Here is a 19,608-nt window from a genome sequence, read left to right on the forward strand (position 1 = left end):
CATTCCAATAAGGGAATCTTGCAGGAAATACCCACGCTTCAGGGCAGGCTCCAGGCACTATCAGTTCTCTGCACTTCCCTTTGGCTTATCTACTGCGCCCAGGGTATTCACAAAGTGTCCAGCTCCAGCCATTACATTTTGCAGGCAGAGAAAATTCAGACATATACCCATACTTGGACGATTGTCTGATTCAGGCAGAAAGCCAGGACTTGCTATTAAAACATCTGGCATTCGTAAGGAAACTTCTTACCTTCTGGGGTGCACCATAAACAAAAAGAAATCTCACCTAGTATCCTGCCAACAGATTGTATTCCTGGGAGCAATCTTGAACACAACTTCCCAGATGGCTCACCTCACTCAAGAGAAACAAGTATATTTGACAGCCTACTTCAAACTATTAGCCACAAAGACCCAGCCAACTGCAAGGAAAATTCTGCAAGCCCTGGGGTTCATGACCTCTTGCATTCTACTAATTCCATATGCAAGACTGCATATGAGGAAACTACAATGATATCTAAAAAGCTTATGGTGTCAACATTCTCAGGACCTGGAATCAATGATTCCTATCATTCCTTGTATAAAAGAGTTCCTTTGGTGGGCAGAGGCCTGCTACCATAACAAGGGGCTCCCTTTCACTCTAACCCCTGCCGCCCAAACCCTAGCAACAGACACATCAGACTGTGCATGGGGGGCTCACTTGGCAGGGCAGTGCATTCAGGGCAAACGGTACCTGAGACAGATGCTCCTGCATATCAACCAAAAAGAAATGTTAGCTGTACAGAATTCCCTGACAGCCATCAAAGACCGCATTCTTCCAGGACAATTACTGGTAAAGACAGACAACACCACAGTTAATGTGGTACATAAACAAGCAGGGGGGAACCCACTCGTACCCTCTCTGCAGACTAGCCATGGCTTTGCGGAACACAGCCTTGAGCTACCAAGTGCACCTGCAAGCACAATTCCTGCCAAGCAAGCTAAATTCACTGGCAGACGACCTGAGCAGAAATCTCATGGACCCACACGAATGGAAACTGGCACCAAAAATATTCAAACTCTTGAGGAACAAATGGGAGAACTCCAGAGGTCGATTTGTTTGCCTCCCCTCAGAACTACCAATTGGACACATTCTGCACAAGGACTTCCCACAGTCAAGCCTGGAAAGTGGATGCCCTGTCCTTTACCTGGGAAAGCCTCTCAGTTTATGCCTTTCCCCCCTCTGCCTCTCCTCTCGAAGGTTCTGCAAAAGATCAAACAGGACAAGCCAAGGACAATACTGATTGCACCAGACTGGCCACGCCAGCAATGGTGCCCCCTCTTGTGCAGTATGACACTACTGGAACCATGGCCCCTGCCTCAGACTCCTTCCCTGCTGTCCCAGCAGGTGGGCCAGATTCTGCACCCTCAGCTTCAGACCCTGAACCTTGCAGCCTGGCTAATTCCTTGAGCTCTCCAATAGCATCCCTCAGTAAGCAGGTGCTAGATGTCATTCTGGAGGCAAGGAGGCCTAGTACTAGAATATCCTGTGCTGAAAGGTGGAAATGCTACTGTTCCTAGAGCCAGACTCAGAAGATGGGCACAACGGTGCCCAGCTTACCTCATATTCTTCAGTACTTAACAGAAATGCTCCACAAGGGCCTATCCTTCCCGTCAATTAAAATTCATGCCTCTGCCATTTCAGCACATTATAATACTAAGCCACCCCTCTTTTCTCACCCCATGCTAAAGCAATTCCTTAGAGGGGCCAAAAATGTAAGACCCCCCCAGGGAGCCCTTACTCCAGCCTGGGACCTTAACTTTGTATTGGAAAAGCTCACTCTCCCTCCCTTTGAGCCAGCTTTAACTGCAGAGTTGAAATTCCTTTCTTGCAAAACAGCCTTTCTTCTAGCTATCACTTCAGCAAGAAGAGTGTCTGAATTACAGGCCCTTATGGCAATGGAACCCTTCATTAATATCCATGCAGACAGGGTTTCCCTTAGGACCAATCCTTCCTTTATGCCCAATGTGGTGTTTAGTGTGGCCCTAAATCAGTCCATTCATTTGCCTACTTTTTTCCCTAATCCACAAAACAAAGGAGAATGAATACTGCACTCTCTGGACATGCACAGACAACTTAGATTTTATTTGGACAGGATTAAGCCTCTCAGAAAATCTGAACAGCTAGTTGGCTTTGCTGCAGGGGCAGAGGAGAAGGCCATTTCAGAGTAAACCATTTCTAAATGAAAAGCCCATTGCATTCATTTCTGCTATAAGCACCATGGAAAACCTACCCCACAGGGGATAAGATCACATTCCACCAGGGCTGCATCTACCTCTACAGCCTTTCTCAGAGGAGTCCAGGCTGCATCTACCTATACAGCCTTTCTCAGATGAGTCCCTACCAGGGGCATCCTAGAAGCTGCTACCTGGAGCTCTGTACATACCTTCACCAAGCATTACCACATGCCTATTTTTTTCTAAATCCAGAGCTGGTTTTGCCACTGTAGTCTTGCAGGGCTTAATAGGTGGCCCTAATGCTCTCTAACTTCCTCCTCCCTTCCTTAGATTTGGGAATCAACCTAAATGTGATGATTGCAACAGTGAAACACGAAGAACATAGTACAGTTGTGTACACTTACCATAAATGTAGATGTTCGAGTGTATTCACTGTTGCAGTCCTGGTTACCCTCCCTCCAGCCCCCTGACTTCTCTTGGCTCTACCTTTCCTTTTTGTTTGGTGTATTTAAGCTTTCAGGTGTATTTGCTTTTTGATGGAGGAGTACCATAACATATAATTGCTTCCCATTGTGGGGGGTACCTGACATTTGGGACAAGAAAAACTGATGTAATGGCGTCGGCTGCATGTTTTATGCCCCTGACGACCTGACGTCATTGAAGAAGAGACAGCATCCGATGCAGGAATCCAAGATTCTGGTATTCAGACCGGCTGAGGGCTACCTGCAGGCAGATAACCCAAATGTGATGACTGCAACAGTGAATACACTCGAACATCTACATTTATGGTAAGTGTACACAGCTGTACTTTGCTGCTACAGTTGGCATTCCATTTCTTTCCTGGAAAACAGGCCTTTTAGTGGCTATTACCTCAGCTAGACAAGTTTCAGAATTCCAAGCACTCGTGTGCTGACCCCTTCCTCATTTTTCTGCAGTCCAGGGTTTATCAAGGACTAACCACTCCTTCATGCCTAAGGTGATTTCTGAATTTACCCTTAATCATTCATCTGCATTCTTTCCTCTTCTTCAAAATAGGGGAGAACATATCCTTCATTCACTTTGCTTTTCACTGGCAGTTCAGGTACTGTCTGGACAGGACCAAGGCAAATAGAAAGTCCGATCAACTTTTTACAGCTTACGCTAGTAACAATTGGGAATTCCTATCAGCGAACAAACCATTTCTTAGTGAATTTCAAACTTTATTGCTTTTTGTTACAAATATCACGGAAAGCAAATTGTACCTCATATCAAATTTCTTTCCACTAGAGCTACTGCTACTACCAGTGTCTTTGTTACAGGGGTTACACCAAGGAAATCTTAGAGCCTGTCACTTGGTCCTCTGTCTACACCTTTACCAAACATTATAACTTCTTCCCTTCTAACCTCACCTTAAAATCTCCATTTTTCTTCCAGCCTCCCATCTTCTCAGCTTTGGGAGTCCCCCATGTGGTTATTACTAAAACAAGATGAACATAGTATAGTTGTACCCACTTACCAAAAATGTAGATGTTTGACTGTCTTCCCTGTTGCAGCAGGTCTACCCTCCTTTCATCTCCTCTCATGCTTCAGGTTGGGGTGAGCTTTCTCCTTCCAATGTTCGTTCCTGTCTCTCCTTCTCTTTAGGTCTTTAGGGTTCCTTCCCTTGCACATTGGGAACTTTTTGGTGTTTTGTATTCTGGGCCTGGTGCTTCTGTTGGGGGAGCTTCTTTTTTGGGGGGGGGGTCAAGAAAGACCTGTAAGATAGTGCTGGCCGACTCCCTGGTGTCAGGTGTAGGGCATCTGCAAGGCCAGTAGGAGGGAGTTAAATCTCTGGCACTCGGACCACAGTAAGAAATACCCATATGGTTATTATTGCAACAATGAAGACACTCCAACATGTACATGTATGATAAGTAGATACAACTGTACTTTACTAGACATGTTGTCCATACCTCTCAACTGGCCAGATTTTTGCTTCCTATTTTTGGTTTGGTTCTCTTAAAATATGTGTTTTTGTAGCAAATCACTGGAATGATCTGAGGATTAAAATCACTAAATAATTGCATACTTTTGGTTTCAGACTTCATATTCTTCAGAAAAAGTGTATGCAAAGGCAAATCCTGTTATTCTATCAACTTTCTGAGTTTATAAGAGCAATATTTAAAGTATGTCCCTATTTTTGGACCTTTGTTCCCCCATTGTGTCATGATTTGTCCAGATTTCTTGCTCTAAGAGGTTGAGGGGTATGATGTTATCCTGAAGACCATTAAGGAACCTAACCCAAATTCCCGTTTGCCACAGAGCACTTTCTCATTAAGTGACTTGCCCAAGTTCAAACACAGTAGGTAAATGATGGTGGAAAGATTCAAACCGTGAATCTTTAGCACAGGATGCAAGACATTTGCAAAATAGAGCTTTTGCCCTCTGCACTAACTGCAAGATAGAACAATGGGTTTTAGCTAAATGCAGACATCCTTTGTAATCTAATGTTTAGAGAAGACTGTATCACAGTAATATACAACAATGACTGCATAATGGATGCTGAAGATTAAGCAGTTTTGAATGTCACTGCAAGTAATGCATACTGTACGGACCTGACAAATGTCAACCCCTTCACAGTTGCTGGAGGTTGTAAAAAATGTACTGCCTGCTTTTGGAAGGGCATAATTTTCATCTTTTATACATTATCACTATATGGTGTGTTCATGGAAAGGTGGAAAACAGCACAAAATGTTTAATGTGACATAATAGCTCTCTTCTGGCCATCTGTTCTTTTCTTAAGATCTTTGAAATGAGCTGTTAAATTCAGCATTCCCTTAAGAGACTCACGAGGAAAGCATTTATATTGTTTTATCAATAACAAAAGAATACAATTTATTTACTAATAATGTATTTGGAGATTATCCTTTTTTTTTTTTTTTTTTTTTTTACAAATCAGTCATTTTAAGCAGTGTCTTCACCTGAGAGGCTAAACTGAAGAACTGTCCCTTAAGACAAAACAAGTGTTTTTCTATGGGTGGCCTTGTTTTTTTAAATATAGAATAACATGAAGTGAAAGAATAGACTCTAGCATAGCCTTTAAAAGCCAGCTGGAGGGAGAGGGCATGGGTTTGATCTTTTACAGCTCTTTAACGTATCACTGTAATTTTCTCATGCTTTTGCACTCTTGTTGTATTGCAGTCCTAGGGCATTGTCGGAAGAGCAGTGAGCCAAGGAAGCTGCCAACCAGCGAAGAGGAGCATATTTACCCTGAAGGTACATGTGCAGCTGCTCATGACGTCAGACTTGTAACACTGCAGAAATACTTCAAGGACGTAAGTATTTACTTACTAAATATAGAGATGTGCTTGTGTGCAGCAATTTTCATTTAAGTCAAGTGATGTTTTACTGTAACCTCTCAAACATTGTTTACACATTCTGTATTGTGTACCCTTTGACTTTGTTGGTTGTTAAAATTTACAAAAAATTAAACAGGGAGACTTTTATAGAAGTGAAAATATTGTTCCTAACACCTGTCTGAAAAAGAGAGGTCTGATGGTGGCTTTTACCACACTATCGTTACAACTAGCAAAGAACCAAGACATTCGAATAATGTTTTGTGAAATGAGGACATCAAGCCAGTGGTAGTATAGCAAAAACTGAAATATAATTTTGGCAGTAAACAGAGATACAAATGAGTCAAATTTAAGGACTGACTGACAGTTGACTCAAAAAGAAACAAAACTGAAGTCATCTAAGAGGAGTCTTGGAGAAGTATGTTCAGAATACAGATCTTGTCTTAACCAGTACAGGCTCCTACATATTTTCATTATGGATTTTTAAAGGGCAGTGTATGCATAGTACCTTATCACAGTGCAGCAAGAACACTGTTTCAGCTGCATAAATATTAAGTAACAGAGCAAAGACATTAGGTGCATTAATGTAAAAAATGATTTGCTGTGAAGTAAGCATAAAAATGCCTAAGTTATAAATGAGTTTGGTTTGTACATTATGTAAACATAAACCCAAGAGAAAGTTAAGAAGTGGGGTGAGTGGGTGAACGTTAGATAGCAAGTGCTTTAATAAGTAGGATGCACAAAAAGAGGCACTGCTGTGATAAAAGAAGTTGTTTCACCTCTGATCAGAGAGTAGGCAAGTCTCCATGTTGAACACTGCACCATTTAGGAAACATCTTTATTAGGGTATAGATATGTATGAAACAGATGACTGCAGTGATGCAAAGTATGCACCAGAAGCCATATGATAAGCTTGCAGGGACATACTTGTATAACCTACTGGTAAAGCAGAAGTTAAGCATAATATTAACCTTTATAACTTGGCAAAGATCAAGGAGAACATTCTTTCTCAAAACTGGATGCTGAAGAATGAGGAGACTATGTTTGTTGATGCAAAAAGCAGGAGAACAATTCATTAAGCAGCACAAGAACTCTTTTTGTAGAGAAAGTTACTGGATACATGGAAGAGGCTTTTTTTTTTTAAAGTAGGGCATTGAAAACAGAGTAATCCCTAAGTATGGGTAATGCATTGAGGAAAATTTGAGGAGTGGAAGAGGTACGTTAACTGTTGTTTTTCTAGTATCTTTATCTGAATCAATATGGAGAAAAAGGAGGCGTCCGAATGGAGAGATGATAAAGTCATCAAAAGGAGAGAAGTATTGTTTGGAACTGAATTCATCCTCAAGTCTTGCTGAGTACCTTTACGAGGTGGACCCTATTTTCACAAAATCTCACCAAGACACTGATATACAGACTGTATTTTATATAGTATATATCATGGACAGAAGTAGGTTAAAAAATAATGAAGATAGCTGAGTAAAGTCCCAGGATAAAAAAAGTGCCCAATCCTGGTAGGTGTACTGATACCAGGACTGGAAAATATTACATCATAGAATCCTCAAGACATGAAAATATTCCTATAATGGGGCTAGGCCAGACCCAGGGGGAGGGTGGCCCTTTGTTGTAACAGTCCACAAAAACTGATAGGCCAAAAAAGAGCCATACAGATGATAGAGTGGACTATTGAGGATAAGAAAGAAAATTATGCAAGAAGCCCAGAATTTCCAGACAAAAGATATACGAAAAGATTAAGAGAAATTAGAGGAAAGAAAAATACTTCCACAAGAAAAGCTGTTAGAAGTTTCAAATAAACATTTGTGTTCGTTAATACAACAGAGCCATGAAAAACACTATATAGAACAAGAAACCTTGTGCTGTTTGGAAAAAGAAGTGACTGAGGAAGTGTGAAAATTTAAAGAACAAAATTTAGAGATGTTTGAAGGGTATAAAAAAGAAATATGGACATAGGAAGGAATGAGAGATCTGATATGGTGCAATATTTATGCAAAGGAAAAAGCCAAATTAGTCAACACAAAAAAGGCAACCCCAAAGTTATTCGAAAAGAAATATAGGCAAAGGCATCCAATGTGGAAAATTTCACAGTAACAAATAAGGTCACAAAAAGGGATGTAGACTGGATTAGTCAAGTAGAAGTTAAAAAAACTGGAAGCTGAAGTTATGGAATATTTGAGAAGTGAAGGATTCCGTGTAGAAAGTCTAACACAGGTTATATCACAGCATAATGGAACAACTAGTCCCCAGACTAAGGGAAAACAAGAGGAGCAGGAGACATCTGAAGAAGAAATATGAACATGGAAAAGAAAGAGATATAATATGGTGCAATATTTATGCAAAGGGTAAAGCAAAACTTAGTGCAAAAAGAGTAGCACCAAAGATATTTGAAGAGAAATACAGACAAAAAGATCCAGGTATGGAAAATTTTACAAGACAAAAAATAAGAAAACAGAGGAGAAGTAGAAAACAGGATTAGTAATGGAGAAGTTAAAGAAATAGAAACTGAGGTGATGTATTCCCTGCAAAATGAAGGATTTAGTCTAGAAAATTTAACTCGGATAGCAACACAGCAGGATAGAGCAGTGGACACCCAAATTGGGGAGAAACCAGTGGAGCAGGAAGCACCTAATCAGTTGACATGTGAAGATACACTGGAGCCTCCCACAGGAAATCTGTACAAATGTTCATTTGGAGCTATACAGCAAGGGAGGGAACAGGAAACTCTGGCAACTCTGACACAATGTCGTGGAGTAATAGGCCAATGAGTTCCCATATGAAAGACCAACAGATGACATAGGACGAAACCGAAGAGAGAGTGGCACATGAAGATGCTCTTGAACTGTCTATAGAATGGCCACAGGAAATGGAGAACAGAATGTGCCCTCAGTTTAGAAGAAAATTATCTAAGAGAAGAGTTGCTTGATTTAATAGAGATGGATAGACATGTTAAAATCAGTTGAAAGAACTAGACTGCAGAAGGTCAATAAAACCCCAAAAGTTAGAAGTTTGACAAAATAAATGAACACAGTAATTAGGACTTTCCATAGAGATTCATGCGATTTAACAGAATTAAACAGGATATATTACTGTGCAGTCAAATTAATAACATATCAAGTTCTACCACAAGAACACAGGGTAGTAAGGTGAAGGACAGGGAGGAATCCAATGTCATCATGGAAGTATTGAGTAGACAAAACTATAAAGCAGTTAAGACAAGAAATGTCACCGTTAGAAGAGTATAGAAGATGGAATAGATCAACAAAAATACTCAGAAAGATAGATGTGATAAAAGCAATGTACAGTATTATAACAGATCATGATTTATCGTGCACTATCGCAAATAATAAATTAAAAATATCAACACAGGCAGAAAAACTTAGAAGATACTGTAGATAAATATAAAGGAAAAGTACAGTATAAGCAGTTTATTGATGACCCAAAAATGTTTATAGAGAATTGGGAAATGAGGTAAAAGGAATTGAAAGACCACCAAAAAAAGAAGAAATAGATAACATTTTGGAGAAATGTCAATGAAGATCCTGTGGAACATAACAAAGATGCTAAATGATTAGAAGTAGTAAAAGAAGGACTAAGAAGTTCAAATGTACAAGATATGAAATGGGATGAAATAACGGCCAGAGAGATTGAAACAAAGTTAAGAAAAGGCTCTAACTGGAAAATCCCAGTCCCAGATGCAGTACCTAACTTCTGGCTAAAAGTATTAGCATCTTTGCGCAAAGATTTAGCCATGAGTAAGAACTATTTATATGCACATCCCAGAAAGACACCAGCCTGGCTAACAACAGGAAAACAATGCTCCTACTTAAGAGCAAACTTGCAAGCTACCGTAAAAACTATAGACCAGTAACTTGCCTTCCGACAAAGTATAAACTATGCACTGGAATTGATGCTGACAGATTATAGTCATTTAGAAGAAAACTCAATTATGGCAGTAGAGTAAAAGGGTAATAAAAGAAAGTCATATGGAACAAAAGATCATTTGTTAAATAAAATCATAGTGGACAACTGTAAAAAGGGGAAGAGTCTAAGTTTGGCATGAATAGACTATAAAATGTATTTGACAGTATCTCTCATTCATGGATAAAAGAGTGCTTAAAAATGTATAAGATAGACCCTACACTGATAAACTACACGACAGTGACCATAAAACGGTGGGAAGCCACTTTGCAGTTAAGCCATGATAAAGGACAAATTTTTATTCCAGGGATAAAAATTCAAAGGGGGATATTCCAGGGTGACTCTCTGTCATCACTGCTCTTTTGCCTTGCTCTTAACCCATTAAGATAACAGATTAGGTCATGGCTATAATTTGGCTCCCAGAAGGCAACAATTTAAAGACTTCTCATCTTCTCTTTGTAGTTTGTAGGTGATTTAAAACTGTATAGCTTATCAGATGAGGAGCTAAAAGCACAACTGCAAGTAGTCAAAACTTTTTTAGATGATATAAGAAAGAATGTAATTTGGTTTTGATAAATGTGCAAAAGCAACCTTTAAAGCAGGAAAGCTGCAGCACCAAGAAAACATCAGTTTGGGACAAGAATGTAATGTAAAAGAACTTGAGCAAGAGGGAGTGTATACATATTTGGGAATTGATGAAGGATCAACGGTAAAACATGAACAAATTTGAATAAAACTTAGTAAAAAATATTTTAGAAGACTTAAATTAGTCCTGAAAACTGAGTTGATATCTAGGAACAGAGCTCACGCTATAAACCAGTTTGCTCTTCTTGTACTAATTACAGTTTTGGAGTGATTGACTGGCCCCAAAAGGTGTTGGATAGATTAGACAGGAAAAAAAGAAGGACGCTTCATGCTCATCAGATGTTCTATAAAAGTCATTACATACCAAGATTATATATTCCCCGTTCTGAAGAAGGTATATGCATCCTTTAAATTGATTACATGTCTAGATCTGCAGTCATGGGACTGCTTACATATCTGCTGACCTCACAAGACCCAAACATAGTGAAAGTTTTAAAACATGAGGAGAATAAATCTAAGATGACTTCCCTTCTTAGACTATCAGAAGCGTATCGGCGTCAAGCAGGAATAGAAATCAAACCAGAAGCAGATAAAAATCAGGCATCAACTAAATGTGCCAAAAATAAAAGAAAGAATATAAGTTGAAGGATCAGATGAAAAGGCAAGAAATGTGGAAAATGTTTAAATATAGTTGCAAGTATAGAAAACTCCAGGGACAACCTCATATTGGTCATAATCGAAAGCAGGAATAGTTAAGGAGAGGCTTAATTCTAACCAGAAGGTGATAGGTTAATATTGGCGGCCCAAGATAGTGGACAATGTACACGTTGGTTTACAAAAGTCCATTGAACATGTGGGAGAAACAGACGAATGTAGGTTTTGTAAAACAGAATTGGAAACATTTGCACACCTTGTTGTTGGTTGTGACATATTAATGCCAGAAGGACTGTATACTGAGAGGCATAATAATGTGGCAAGAGTGTTGCACTGGGGATTGTGCAAACATTATAATATTGAAGTAACTGAAAAACACTGGAAACATGAGCCACAAAGCATCATGGAAAATGATGAAGTCTGCATCATAAGGAATCAACCATTACCAACAGTTGAAAAGATAGATGCGAAAAAAACAGGTATAGTGGTCTATGAAAAGAAGACAAAAGTAGCATTGATCATTGAAATCGTTATACCCAGTGACTACAGTGTCTTGCATGCAGAGAGACACAAAGTTATAAAATATCAGTATCTGTAGACAGAAACAAGAGCAATGGGGAAGAAAGATACCCAGACAGTTCCAGTAGTAGTAGGAGCAATGGGTCTTAAAAAAAAAAATCTACAATCGTATTTAGATGTTACTGATACATGTAACCCCACAGGAATTGCAGAAGGAGTCATTACTAGGCACATTGCAGGCGCTGGGAAGAGCACTTATGGCTAACGTCAAAGATTGAAACAATACTAATTTCAAGAACTTTAGTCATACTTTGACTTGGGAATGGGGCCCATTCCCGTTAAGGTATTAAAAACCTGGAGAAATTAAAAAAAGAGTAAAAGGAACTGACTAAAGAATAGACTACATGTTTTGAGCAAAGTGCCAGCAGTCATAATTTCTATACTTGCAAGATGCTTAGGTGCCAGGCAGATAAACTCTGTTTAAGGAGGTGTTACCAGTTATTGTTAGCTATATTTTGATATACTTTTTTTTAATTCATTGACTGTCTTTTTATTGCAGTAAGTTAATATACTGAAGTGCAACTCTGTTGGAAGTGTACAAGAAATGTAAAGCTGTGATGTCATTGGCCAAGGCACTCCCTTCTGCTGGTTCCCAGTAGTGTGTCAAACAAAATATGCTCAAATGCGTCCCTAGCACAGGGAGGATGCATACCCCTGAAGTTCTTGTAACCAAACATTTTTTCTTAGTCTTGTAAACATGTCTGTTCACTGACTAAAGTGGAAAAACAGACATTTCAGAATAATAGATAAGTATGATGCCACAGCCACTTCACTTTCAGGTGATTTACTGCTAAACCAGTTTTACAACTTTGACCTTTTGTAACAGTGAGAATTCAAAGGAATTTCAAGACAGTTGAGTCTCGTGATCATTTACACCTTACCAGTACCTATCCCCTTGGATCAGAGGCCTTGGCCAGTCAAACCTGAGGTGTATTTTGACTATTCATGTGGAGGAGCTGAGTGATAAATCTGACTCTTCATAGCGTTTTATTTATCTGCTGGTGAAAACTTTTAGGTTGCTATTTCTGGTATTTCTAAAACTATTAGGCTTGTAGAGATACAAGAGACCCAGGACAGTGGGGTCTCTGATGTCATGGAAGGCAAGGCATAGGTCTCCTCTCAAGAGTTTATATAATACTGAATAAAGAGACATTGCTTCCAGTCTCTCTTGGAAGCTGAGGGTCTTTAAGCCAATGATTATCTTTGTTAGGAACCTTTGGTCTTTCTTGTTGTTATTTCTAGTAAGGTACATCCCAAAGGGAGTGTTTTACTGAATAATTGACTTTAGTCAATGTTGAACTTAAGTGAACAGTAACCTTTGATATTCTGTTTTAGCTGTTTAAGTAGAATTTCTGACTACTGTTGTCACACATTGATTGAAAGAGTGGGAATTATCAACCTGTGTTCCAAGGTCCCTAGTGGTGTTTTCATTTTCAACTGGGATATTTTCTGTGCTGCTGTATGCTGCAAGGAGAGGTTGTCCACCAAATGTGACAGTATTGCAGTTTTTCTTACATCTAATTTAAGCCCAGTTTCAGTACACCAGTTATTTATACATGTAAGTTCTTGCTGAAGGTTTAGGGTATCAGATAGGGACTTCTGCTTTCAGTAATGGTTACCACCATTACTTTGTATGGAGTGATGGAACAATGATGGAATAAATACATTTTTATCTGGCAATTCTTCACGTGCTGGTCCACTTTTGTGTGTTGTATCAGATAGGGACTTGACAGTAATCATCTAAAGATTTAGTCAATCAGGGAACTTGGTATCTGGTCTGAAGATCAGAAGAGTAAATGTTAAAAAGGATGGGTCCCAACACTGAGCCCAGGGGGATACCACTGGTTAACTTTCTGATGCAGCACCTACCACTGGTACTATGTGGATTTTGTCGTTTAGCCAGTTTGATAACTATCTTACCAGTAGAGATGTGTTTTACAGATGTTAAGCTCACTTACAATGCCACTAGCATGGGTTTTGGTGTGAAATGCTTCTACCAGGCTAAGATGGAGTATCTGACCAGAATGACCACTTGGCAGCCTGTATGACCTTTTCATATGTAGGTACTAGGCTATCTGCCCGAAGGCATTTATAAGCCTAGCCAGAATGTGTTGGCTTTCGCCACCCCCTTAGATTAGTTCCCTGTGCCCCTGTCCAGCAGAGCCACTGAAGTGATCCCTAGAGTAAAGTTTCTGTTTCCCATCCACTCGTCAAGGTTTCTCTTGAAGAGTGTTAGCGAGGAGCTGTATCTAATGTAGATTGGAATCTTGTTCCAAAGCATGGGAAGTCTGTAGGACAGGAATCTATCCCTCCAGCACGTCCTATTTATTGTTGTGGTGAGGTTTAGATCCCTAGAGCGTGTGGCTCGAGGGGATATGGTTTTCTTTAGGTGGAGCATGTCCATCAATTCTGGGTTGGACATGGCCTTGTATGTCAAGCAGAGATCACCTCTCAGTAGGCGGTATGCAACTGAGTACAGCTGGAGTTTCTTCAGTCGAGCTGCATAAGGCATCTGTTTGAGGCCAGTGATCCTCTTGGTGAGGTACTTCTGTGGTTTTTCCAGCTGTTGCAGGTGTCTTGTAAGGTACATCCCAAATGGGGCGTTGTACTCTGTGATGGGTCTGATGAGTGATTAGTAGAGGGTCACTATGGCCTCTTTTGATCTGGATGCGAACCCTTTTGTTATTAGGTGGGTCACACAGGATTTTCTAACCACTTTGGCAATGTGATTATCAAAGGAGAGATTACTATCTACTTGGGTCCTCAGATCCCTTATTACGTCTTCCGTATTTAGGGGACTACCACCTATGTGGTAGTTTGTGGTTACTTTGTTTTTTCCAAAGGGGACGACTATGCACTTTATGGCATTTAGCTTGAGGCCATGACTTTGACACGAGGTATCCGTCTCAGTGAGACCCTTTTGGAGGATATCTGTGTCAGCTGGAGAGTCAGTTATAGCCCCTAGTTTGCAGTCGTCTGTGAACTTGGTCAGCCATAGTCCTCCTGTACTTGCCTGTATCTCTGAGAAGTATATGCTGAACAGGAGGGTTCCTAGGACTGAGCCCTGGAGAACGCCACTTGTAACCGGTTTAGAGTCGGACCTAGCTTCCGCAACTCTCACCATATGGGTTCTGTCCGTGAGCCAGTTGGCAACCCATCTTGTGACGTAGGGGTTTATGTTCAGGCTGGTGAGCTTGTCTATAATACCAGAATGGGGAATGGTGTCAAAGGCCTTTGAGAGGTTTAGGCAGGCTGTTATTTCCAACTTTCCCTTGTCTATAGCCTTGGTAACTGTCTCAAAGAAGTCCACCAGGTGTAGGAGGCATGATCTGCCCTTAACAAAGCTGAACTTGGTAGAGTCCAGTGTATGGAGGTTCCCAGTGTTTCTGTTAATGAGTTCCATGATGCGCTCCATAGCCTTGCAGACCAAGCTGGTCAGGCTTACATGGCGATAGTTCCCGGGGTCTGTTGTGGTTCCACCTTTGTGGAGCGGAATAACCGTTGCTGTGCGCCACTCTATGGGTACGTAGCCTGTATAGAGGCTGAGTTTGAGCAGTGTGTTTACGTGAGGAGTTAGCTCGTCTTTGTGCTCATGTAGGATGCAGCCTGGGACACCGTCCGGTCCCATTGATGCTGTGTTTTTGGCTTTAGAGGGGGCTGTTTTAACCTGAGTGTCTGTGACTTCAGGGGCTGTACATTCTTCTGGTATGGTTATGGACCCTTTTGGGGATGAGAGGGGGGTGAAGTTTGGACTGAACCTGTGTGCCAGGATGTTGGCGATATCTGTCGGTTCAGTGTATTTTGTGCCATTCTACGCTAATGTCGAGCAGATCTGAGCATTGCCACTTAGATTCTTGATATAGCTAAAGAATGCCTTGTGGTTATCTTTGGAGTCCTTGGCAATTTTTCTTTCGAAGCTCCCCTTGGATGATTTTATGAGGGATCGTAGTTTCTTGCTGATACTGATCAGGGATGTCTTCCCTTCTTGGGATTTTACTCTTTTCTGTACTAGTTTCCTTCTCCTATTGCATAGCTTATTTATGGCAGGGGTCCACCAGACTAGTTTCCTTTTCTTGGAGGAGTGAGTGTTGGTTTTGCTTGGGATAGAATGATCCATGCATTCTTGTAGGTGCCCATAGAATGCATTAGTAAAGGATTTTGCAGCTTGGACAGCATTATCCTTTAGCATGGGAGCTTTGAAATTTTCCACCTCTGTCTTAAGTAACGTGAAGTTTGCTTTTGAAAAGTTTTTCACGGTGGTTTCCTTGTCCGGGGGTGAGGACGGAATGTGGATATCCAGAGTGATTTGTTTATGGTCAGATCTAACCAGCGAGGGGTTGACCTCCAGTGTGGAATACCATTCGCCCATGTTGGTGATGACCAGGTCCAATATGTTGTCACCTCTGGTGGGAGTGTTGACCAGTTGATCCAGGGCGTTTGAGTTTATAAATTCTAGGAAATGTTGGACAAGGGAGTTAGTACTTGAGTAGTTCTCCCAGTTAATGTTTGGGTAATTGAAATCACCCAATATTAGGGTGTTTGGTAGGGCCTTTATGTTTCCCACTGTTTCCAGAAATGCAGACTGGGGGTCCTGGGACATGGTGGATGATCTGTAGCAAGCTATTGCAGTTTTGCCCGTTGTTAGTTGCATGTGGATGATCTCTGAAGCATCATGCTGTGCCACTAACCTGGAGGTGTGGGTATCCTTGATGAATATGGATATGCCCCCGTTTGTATTTTGGTCCTGGTTCTGTGTCTGAAATGTATGGTTATGAGTTGTAGCCTGGTAGTGCTGGGGTGCTCTCTAGAGCCTTAAACTAGGTTTCTGTTACTGCACATATATCGCTTTTCTCCATACTGAGGAGTGCTTCGAGTGCATACATTTTGAGGTTTAGACATCTGTTATTGAGTAGCATTACCCTCAGTTTTTTGTTACGTGTGCTATTTACAGCGGTGGGTTTGTCTTTTGAGCCTTGCCTAAAAAAAGCACTATGTGGGCCTAGCTATCAAAGTAGATAGCTAAATTCATTATGCATGATTTTCACTTGACAGAGGCAAACTGTTGCAGGTCACATCTAATGAAATTTTATATTTTATATATATATATATATATATATATATATATATATATTATTTATTTATTTATTTATATATATACACACACACACACATACTTGCATACATGAGTTTATATGGTCAATTACATTATTTTCTGTGGCTTTGCAGAGCAGGATCATTAGGCTGGTGGAATCCCAGGGTCAGTGGATGAGCCTTCCTGTGGGGTGTCGTCACTACTGCAGTGTGCCAAATATTAGATCCAAAACCTGCAGCTAAATTTAGGTGAAACAGTTTTATAAGTGACTCAGCCATGGCATGCTTAGCACTATTTATTAAATAACAAGGTATACTGTCAAAACACATGGAGGAAGTATTATTAGAAAGCACCTTCAGTACATGTTCCTTTTGATAATGGTGTGTTTAAGGATTCAGGGATAAATGGACGTTGGAAAGGAGTGTTTGGAGAAAAAGCACTGAATTTATGTGATGGTATATTGGCAATGTCTATTAAGTCTGCATAGGTGATGCCATTGTGTTATTTCTTAGTTTCACAACATTGCTGAAGAAGTATTTATAATTGTAATTAACTTCAGATGCTAACCTATCTTTGACTGTTTTAGTAGATGTAATGGTATTTTTAAGTTTTTAGTAATATTTCTGATACTGTCCTTGATATGAGGGTGTTTGGATATACTGTATAACTTAATGAGTTTTTTTATTATTTTAAAGTTTACTTGTGTTGGAGAACCACCAAGTAGGTTTGTTTTAGAATTTCCCATTCTGTTTTGTTCTGGTGACTTTTGCTTCACTTTGCTTAATACAGTATACATTTAACTAAATGGGAGTTGAGCTCCTTCTTGAAGCCACCTGCTGTTATCTTCATTAGAGCTGATGCTGCTGTGAGTGAATTTTGAAATTTTGTCATAGATGCAGTGAGGTTTGTGCATCTGAAACCGTTGAATCCTGCAATGTTCATCATTCCCACTACCTCAGTTGCATTTTGGGTTATTTGCCAAGGTAATCCATCACTGGCCAGATTTCAAAAGCTCAGATTTCCCACCCTCTCAATTCCTCTGACAGCTGATTGGCTGAGCATATTTAAGGGGGAAGCCTTCAGCTGTCACAGGAAGTGAGTGGCTGCCTTTTCTGACATCCAAAGAAGATAGTCCTCTTCATAGGATTCATTGCTGATTTTTCTGGCTTAGTACTCAGATAAACCCTATTCGGGGATCCTCTTCCTTTCATTTTATTAATTTTATTATTAGGTTTATTATTCTTTTTCTATTTTTATGTTTCTTTTAAAAAATATTTTAATATTTTATTTTTGTCATTGTTTACAGTAATTTATGTGGGAAATTTTGCCTGTAGCAGTGTTTATATGTCTTCTTTCTTTGACAAATGCTTGTTTTTTTACTGTTTCTAATGAAGCTTTGAGTGTTTCTGTCAAAAATGCAGTGTGTATATGTGCTCTTAGACACTAGGAGCTGTATAGAACTGTCATAACTGCAAAATAATTGTACCTGCCTTTACTGTTTTTACTGTACTTTATTTTCATCTTTTGACAGGAAAATTTTGCAGAAAGTATAGTTGTGTAAAATCTTACCATAATAGTAGATGTCCTTGCCTTCACTGCTGCAGTATTCTTAAACATATGGGGATTCCCTGCAGCAGAAGCGCAATGTCCGGCCAGTCTTCCAAAGACTCATAAATTTAAAAGGTATGCTGAACATCACCATATGCTCCCTGCATAACATAGGGCATAACGGTGACATTCAGACCTACAAAGATCAGAACTGATTGCCTCAGGAGGAGCACCTGTCCAGTGATCCCAAGAGGTAATGTGTACATCCAGGAAGGAAAAGAACTAGGGGATTGTAGAATAAGAGGTGTGTTGTACCTTTAAGAAGCATTTCTAAGATCTCCATGTGCATATAAATACCAAGCACATGTTAGCTTCAGTGCCATTTTGATGGTGCAGTCAGAATGTTAACATCCATGTGCATGATAGCTAATCTGTTTATAAGATAAAGTTACTTAACCTCATTTATGATGTATTTGCATGGATTAAAGCTGCTTGAAGAAGAGCCCGCAATGCTCATTTGTTTTATCCTACTTTGCAAGTGACATGGTGTCAGAAGTGGGATGGCAAAGACTGTTCTTCAGAGCCACAAGGTGCAGAGGTAATGGCAAAAACAAACTAAAAGAACCGAGAACAAAAAAGGGGCAAAGACAATTGAAAGGTAAAGAGTACACACACAAATGATTTATTTATTGAAAGAGGTTAAACGGAGCATTACAAGTGCACGCAAAGTATTGTTAAGCAAGCAAATAGTACAGAAAAGTTTATTAAACAAATGAGAAGTAGAAAAGAGCTCATTAATCAGACAAAATGTTGGAAACTGAGTTATTTGATAAAATGAGCATTAGAAAAGTACATGAAGCGTTCAGAATTAATTACCTCAGAATTGTAAAACGAGTTAAGCAAATGAGTAGTACTGAAAAGTTTATTAAGCAAACGAGAAGTAGAAAAGATCTCATTAATCAGATAAAATGTTTGAAATGGAATTATTTGATAAAACGAGCATTAGAAAAGTACATAAAGGGCTCAGAATTACCTCAGAATTGTAAAACAAGCATATTTAAAGTAAAACAAGCATGTTTAGAGTTAAAATGAGCACAAAAAGTATAATGGATGTGAAAATAGATTAAATGAGCAAAACAAATATAACACAAGGGCATACTAGGCACATTAAGAGATTTAAGGAGCAAAACAACTATAATAGAAAGGACAGAGAAGGGCACATTGAGTATAAATAAAGCAAAGGCAACTGCATGTGTTTTAGGCAAATTACTGTGTTTGGTACAGATTACTACTTCGCATTGATTGAAGCCATGAATAGCATAAATAAAGTTGTTCGAAGTATCTCAAAGTGTGTAAAAGTGCTTACTGTGTGTGTGTGTGTGTGTGTGTGTGTGTGTGTGTGTGTGTGTGTGTGTGTGTGTGTGTGTGTGTGTGTGTGTACTTATTGCTGTGCATTAATTCCGAAGAGTTTGTTATATGCAAAGTGCAGTCAAGTGAAGCCATTTTGAAAACTTTCTTATGCCTGGGTGTGTCTGTTAATAGAGTGCCACCACTACAGAGTGTCTCTTGCACTATACACAGTTGTTTGGCAAAGTGCCGCTATTTTGGGGAAATTCCAGTGTGCTGTGTACTGTTTATTCTCAAAGTGCAGTTATTTTGAGGTGTTTTGCATTCTGAGCTTCTTCTGCT

The 19,608-nt window shown here is 39.8% G+C and overlaps 1 protein-coding gene across 4 annotated transcripts in view; it reads left to right on the forward strand.

Moving 5' to 3' along the window:
• The window catches only part of UBR3 (ubiquitin protein ligase E3 component n-recognin 3), a 4,226,407-nt gene that overhangs the window by 2,841,181 nt on the left and 1,365,618 nt on the right, over window positions 1–19,608 (forward strand). For all 4 annotated transcript variants that reach the window (XM_044075499.1, XM_044075501.1, XM_044075502.1 and 1 more), the window contains one exon: window positions 5,374–5,507. In XM_044075499.1, the coding sequence (XP_043931434.1) occupies window positions 5,374–5,507 (134 nt within the window). The remainder of the gene's footprint in view (window positions 1–5,373; window positions 5,508–19,608) is intronic.

Source organism: Protopterus annectens, chromosome 6.part1, assembly GCF_019279795.1.
Source record: "Protopterus annectens isolate FY-2018-M chromosome 6.part1, PAN1.0, whole genome shotgun sequence".
Taxonomy (NCBI): domain Eukaryota; kingdom Metazoa; phylum Chordata; order Ceratodontiformes; family Protopteridae; genus Protopterus; species Protopterus annectens.